This window comes from Lolium rigidum, chromosome 2 (genome assembly GCF_022539505.1).
Source record: "Lolium rigidum isolate FL_2022 chromosome 2, APGP_CSIRO_Lrig_0.1, whole genome shotgun sequence".
Classification (NCBI taxonomy): domain Eukaryota; kingdom Viridiplantae; phylum Streptophyta; class Magnoliopsida; order Poales; family Poaceae; genus Lolium; species Lolium rigidum.
The window spans coordinates 93463960-93470627 of NC_061509.1; the positions used below are offsets into that span (position 1 = coordinate 93463960).

Sequence of the window (6668 nt, forward strand, 5' to 3'; positions counted from 1 at the left end):
GTTCGCTCATGCACAAGCTGATATTTCCAAACTTGTCGCTATAAACATACAATCCGGCAGCAGCTGTTGAATGTGCACACCAATACGAATGATAAGCCATGTGGATTGGACGAATTACGTACGGTCCCTTTGAAAAAACTGCATGGCCATGACATATGGTTTTAAACATTCAGACTTCCAGACAAAACCATCCCTCGTCACGCTCAAGCTGAGCCACCCGCTCCTTTCAACACCTCGTGGACCGCTGAAAAATCCAGGTCCCCTAGTCCCAAACTTCTTGCTTTCTTGAATGCCTGGGATCCAGAGTGTAGTCATGTGTTTATTAGCTCTGTTGCCATGTTTTTGAAGGTAGGGGTTGAAAGGGGAGAAAAAAAAGGCACACCTCATTCGCAGCAGCTGCGACTGGCATGGCCACAGCAGTTTCATCTCCTAGGGAAAGAGCCAACCTCATATCCTTCTGCTGATGCTTGAGGGGGAATGCAGGATTGTAGCTGCCCTGCAACATTGAAGGCCCTTTCATCTTGAACATTGGATTTGCGACCGCGCCGAGGTCCTGAAATTCAAAACATAAATCATGATTATTAAATGGTAAAGAAGTAGCAGCAGCAGTGTAGTTATAACCAAGCAACGTACCAGGACATCAAGAAGCGTCTGGGGGCTCAACCCACTTTTGTCAGCCAAACAGAGTCCCTCAGAAAAAGCATTCATCATACTGCAGCAAGAAAAAATGTCAGTGATGCATTATTGCAGTCGGCAAATTTACGAGCATGAAAGGTAGAGGGGATTGATGCAACTGAAAGAGTTCATAGGGATTTACTTTTTTAATCTCTATATGCAAACAAAGGAGCAATATTTTAATCTTTGATCAGTTTGCTGACTGTATGTACAGATCATCATAGGGATTTGCTTTTTTGCATAGATAAAGATAGGGAGACAAATTTGCATTAGAAAACAGTGACCATAGCTACTGTGTTAAGCTTCTAACAGATCAGAACCATATTTTCTAACAAATTGCAAAGTATCAGTGGTATGCTGCATACTGATATTCCAGATACCCTGGATATAATACTAGTTTACAGCGACCGGTAATACATGATGCAAAAACGTAATGTTGACTGCCAGTTACTACACTTGCTTTGTAGATGTGTACAGATAGATAGTCACCTTCCCATGATCATGTTGACAACCAGTTTCATCTTTGCTCCATTTCCTATCTCCCCCAGGAAGAACGACTTTTTCCCAAGTACATCAAATGCAGGGACCATGTTATCATATAGTGCCTGAAACATTAAAGATGGATCCATACATCCAGTTAAGCAAAAAAGGAAGTATCAAGAGCAGTGCAGTTGCAACATGAATGGTAGACATGGCATTACTAACTGGTACCTAGTGGTTAAAATCATGGTAACTGGTGGAGTTTTCGGTGAATCTGTTAGATGCTATATACATGAGAAAATATCCCGTGGAAACAAAATTTCAGTGGACACATGGGAACCAAGGTATGGACCGTTGGATCCAAACATGTTTGGTCCAGATCATCACACCATACTTTTTAGTCATTGTGTCATTTAGAAACCTGCCCTTTGTAAAAACTAACACGCAGTCCACCTTTCTCGTCCCCATCCATCAACCCATGCATTTTATTTTTGGTTTAAACTAAGAAATGACCATATATTTTGAACCAGATTTCCTGTTTGGGATGTGTTTTAGACCTCGCCTTCATCTTGACTAGATCCTTCAAACAAGACAAATGTTAAATATGTTTTCCAAATTTAAGAAAATTCCATGTTTTGAAATGTACTGAAATATTGACCAATTATTTTACTTATGCAGGTTCCGTATCGCTTTTAATGACTTTCACTGTGGTTTCATATAGGTTGAGAAAATGTTCCAGTGGAGTTTCAGAGTGGTTCGAGTTTCACTCAGGTTATTAATATAGGTTCCATATGGCTTTCAGTGAGTTTTGATTTGGCTTCATTATCTTTACTACTGTATTAAATTGCAATGCAACCATAGGTAATCGCCTTTTTTCCAAGTCCTTCTAGAATTAGAAAATCAAACCCGCATTCTAAAAGTTAAGTTACAATACGTTGCCATTTTTTGTATTGTAGCCCCTCAAGAATTAGGCACTGAATATGCAGTACCCTGAGAAAACATATCGCAATCCTGTCTTCCACGGTGGCATCTCCATGGAACTCTGATGCGCAACGCAACGCCGGGTGGCGGCTAGAGGACAGGGCTCACGACCGCAGGGGAGGTGATCCACACCACAGCCGCCACTGTGGGAGAGGAAGCAGAGGGGTGTCGTTCCTCCCCGATTCGCCCCTATCCAGCAGATGTGCGCCCCGCACTGGGGAGAGAGAGGGCCGGACGGAGGGGAGATGAGGTGAGGAAGGAAGGAGAAGCAGTTGTTCTGCTGGGGTGCAGGGATGGAGAGGGGAGGCTGGCAGTTGGCTGGCAGGGGGTAGAGAGAGAGGGGAGGAGCAACAGCAGCGTGCAGTAAGGTGGAGCAGGGAAGGGGAGATGTGGAGGGGAGGCATCGGCGGCCGGCAGCTGGTTTGCTGTTCTTGCTCCCTGACAGTCCGGCCATGATACAATCAATCATCCACCAGCCGAAGCTAGCTTGCTTGCTACTCCATAAGTGTGTGTGTCTAGCTTCAGATTTCGTTTCAGGGATCTGGTCTCTCATCGATTAAGCTAGCAGGTGCTCTCTAATTGATTAAGCTAGCAAATGTGTTTCAGGGAGCACAAACGTCTCAGATCTGCTCGTTTCATAGCTAGCTTGCTACGTGCATATCTTGGTGAGTGCAAGCTTGATACTAATCCATCAAATGCACAGCACGTTGAGCTACACTTCTATGAGATGTAGGCTCTTGCAGATGCACCTACTGCCTACGGGAAAGATAGTCACCTAATTAATCTTGCCATATTTGGTGACCTGGAGAGTTATTAGGTATGAAAATCATTAAATGGTTATCTGAAACATATTTGAAGGTCGAGTGGTCTACAACAGTTGCAAATCAGTTGATAAAGCTAGGCGCCTCTGTAACAATTTTGCCATTTCTTGCGTAAGCTATGAAGTACTGAGATTAACATGCAAATGATGCAATGGCTTACAAATGAATCCTTCCCATTTGACAATGGCATATCATCATTCTGAATACTTATGCAATGGCAACTACCTTTGATAAGCGATTGACATCCTACCGTTCTACATTGGATTAGATTATGCCTGAGGAAACCATTGTTCAGAACCTTAGCATAACTCTCAATATTGTAGTTTATAATTGTAATGCAGTTCAACAAATTTGGATGGTTTCTTTTACAAAAGTTTCTTGCACAGACAATGCATCTTCGCTATTATACTTGGCTTTTAGGGTTCCATGAGAAATAACTGGTTTTTTCGCAGTTTTATCACTAGCATGACAACACTGGCCATATTATGGTTGCCAAATAACTAGAGAAACACACAAGGGAGGAGGAAGATGTAGGAATAAACCAGTATTTATCACAGGTTGCTAGAAAATATAACAAATTCTTTAATCAATTTGTAGCAGCACACAGGCATTCCTCTAGTTTCATATAGCTTTTGTACGCAGTTTCATACTGCTTCGAGTTTCAGTCAGGTTCTATCAAACCACATCTTAATCTTTTTGGAAACTAATGGAAACCTCAGAGAGGGAGAAGCGAAGGTGAGATATGAGCCAAATATTTTTTATTCAACGGTCCACATCTTGGATTTCATGCTTCCATTAGAAACTGATTTCCGTAGGCTACTTTTCTCCTATATCCTAATATCCATACCAAATGTCCATCCGACATAACCGGAATAGTTCTATCGTTTTCTGGCAAGTGCCTCAAAACTACCTACACTGAGTCACTGACACCGTTACACTGTTTTGTTAACATTTGGCAGAAAAGAAGAAAAAACTCTAGCTGTATAACCAAGAAGGTATGTATAGGCCCAATAAATATTGCAGCTGCTAGAAGGGTTGACGTACTGTAGTTTCACTGTTTCAAACAATCAGGACGTGATTTTTTTTGAGGCCGAATCAGTGGGTTTCCCCACTGAGATTTTAATCAGGACGTGATTATAATATTATGCGTGCGATAGTCACCACAAGAACTCAACCGGACGCAGAAAGCTGCATACATTTAACCTTTCAAAAGTAGTAAGGAAGTTGCTTAGAAAAAGTAGTTTTAAGCAATCTGATTAGTACAATTGACTTGAAACAAGGCTTCCCAGTGATCATCAGAACACAGTGAGTTACCTTGTCCCCTGCAGCAAGAATGACCAATTGACCATCTTCAGCTGGCTTCTTGCTCCCTGAAACTGGAGCTTCAACAAAAGCTCCGCCTTTTTGTTTAACTGCCTGCAAACATTTAATGAAGGGGCGTTAATTCCAGACAAAGATTGATCGATATAACCAATGAAGGTAACCAATCGAGGGAAAGCATTTCGACAACAACTGGTGAAACAAGAGACAAGATTTCATTTAAATGGGCGAGGCAGAGAACTTGCTCATACATATTTCAGAAATACGTTACGTAGATACTGTCAACAAACAATGACAAAGTTTTTAGTTGCTAGAAACATAAGTTGAGGCAAATGTAATATGGCTCACATGTATTAATCCATGCATGCTCCACTATACTTTGTAATATGTCACATAAGTTGATTCATTATATCAAGCACTCTATTGATCTAGGCATGCACATCATTCCTTCTTCTCCTACTTCTCTTCTCACTTATTCCTATCACGGTTCAGACTTCAGTGGGGTGTCCCAACCGTAGACACTCGCGGTTCTACCTGTCAAATGTACGTATGATTGACGATAATATCGTTTCTTGGTCTCCTGCCCTCTTGTTTAACGTTATTGTCATCCTTTACTATGTGGCTCGTTGGTTTTATCTTTAAACATGTCGAGACAAACATTTGAGTTACTCCACCATCTTTATTCAGTGTCTAAGCTACACTAATTTCAGCTTTGGTCTCCTTTATTTAAGTAGATAAAATAAGATATAGCTCACCTATCTGAAATATAACTTAACCCTCTGCCCACTGAATATGCCATCAATCAATGATGCAAAAGGTGGATGATTGGTTCGCAACAACTTAAGCACTCGAGAGTGGCAGTACAGGTCTACATAAGTTTGTACTTATTAAAAGGCACACGGGAAATACCTCGCTTATCTTGCAAGATGTTGCGGCATCAACAGTGGACATGTCCACATAGCCCTTCCCCTCCCCGATTTGCTCGAGCACACCGTCCTTGTCGAAAACAACCTAGATAGGTTTTGAAATGGATATCAGCAAATCCTGCGATGTCTGAATAAGAATAAAATCGGGTTCGCGGCGTGTCTTAACGGATAGCGCGGCGCTGGGATCGGAGAGCATGGCGATGGTGTACTTGCACTTGGCGACGACCGCCGCCGGCGTGTCCCCGACGGTAGCGCCCATCGCGACGAGCTCGTCGCACTGCCAAAAAAAAAAACATATGGCCACATGTTCTCGAAATTATTACTATCAGATAAGAGCAAGACGACAGAGCAGTGGATCAATCTAGCTAGGATGTTGGCAAAAAAGAATCGATCGATCCCGCTCTAGCAGCCGGGGATTTCGATCGGCCGGATGGATCGGCGAATTGGGCGAGCGACGGATCGAAGTCGAGCCCCGCGTGTGTGCTTACCTTGGAGAGGGTCCGGTTCCAGACGGTGACGCGGAAGCCGTGGCGGAGGAGGTTGGCCGCCATTGCCTTCCCCATGATGCCCAGCCCCAAGAAGCCCACCTCCATCTCCGCCCTCGCTCTCTGCACCTGCTCCTCTTCTTCGTCTTCCTCGCCCGCACGCCCGCAGCCGCAAGGGAACTCTCTCTCTCTCTCTCTCTCTCGTCGCCTCTCCACTGGCCACTGACTGATGCACACGCGCCCGCCGCAAGCGACACACACTTGTGCTCCTTTCAGTGCGCAGCCACGCCGATCCCCTCGATTTTTGTTTATCTTTGTCGTCCGTTCGCTTTATTTTATCCAAGAAAATTTATGTCGCGCTCAGGATCGCCGTTCCTTGGAGCGTCGGATGGGCAGGATGCGTCTGAGCTCGTGCACCCGTGGTCTGACGCCCAGATCGATCGATGTGGCTCTCCTTGTTTCGCCACCATACCTGCCGGCCGCATCAGCTCCGCGATGCCGAACAGCAAACCAGCGGCTCAGGGGCCAGCAGAGCTGTCGCCGTAAGGGCATCTCCAGCGGTTCGTTCAGCAACCGTTTTCGTCCGCCATAATCGGAAATGCGTATGAGGTCGGGACGACGCAAAGTGATTGGACCGTCCGCGAAGACGGAAACCTGACTCAAATATTCGTTAGGTTTGCGTCTCCGCGGACGCTGCGCGGATGCGTCGAGCGTCCTCCATTTCTTACCCGATCCCACAAGTCAGGGACAGCGAAATCGACGGCTTCGATTTGCTTCTTTTTCCATTTCTTTGTTGCCTAGTGCGACGCCACCACCCCAGCCACACCCGCCGCCGTCCCGCCGCATCGCTGCAGTACTCGCCGTCGGCTCCATTATCGCCGTGCGGGAGAGCAGGATCGTACTCGGGCTTGGCTCCGCCGCGTACCTGCTGGCTGTTTTGGGGCCAACGTTGTCGGTTGCGCTGTCCGGCCTCACCGCCC

General features: G+C 45.2%; 1 protein-coding gene across 1 annotated transcript; it reads right to left on the reverse strand.

The window, feature by feature from the left end:
• LOC124692083 (glyoxylate/succinic semialdehyde reductase 1-like) lies at window positions 1-5848 on the reverse strand. The gene is made up of 8 exons (XM_047225381.1): window positions 5692-5848; window positions 5370-5480; window positions 5187-5288; window positions 4272-4373; window positions 1165-1280; window positions 634-712; window positions 383-553; window positions 1-293 (listed from the first exon to the last, which is right to left on the reverse strand). The coding sequence occupies exons 1-8, from the start codon at window positions 5794-5796 to the stop codon at window positions 204-206; spliced, it is 876 nt and encodes a 291-aa protein (XP_047081337.1). The 5' UTR covers window positions 5797-5848; the 3' UTR covers window positions 1-203.
• Window positions 5849-6668: the final 820 nt, after the last annotated feature.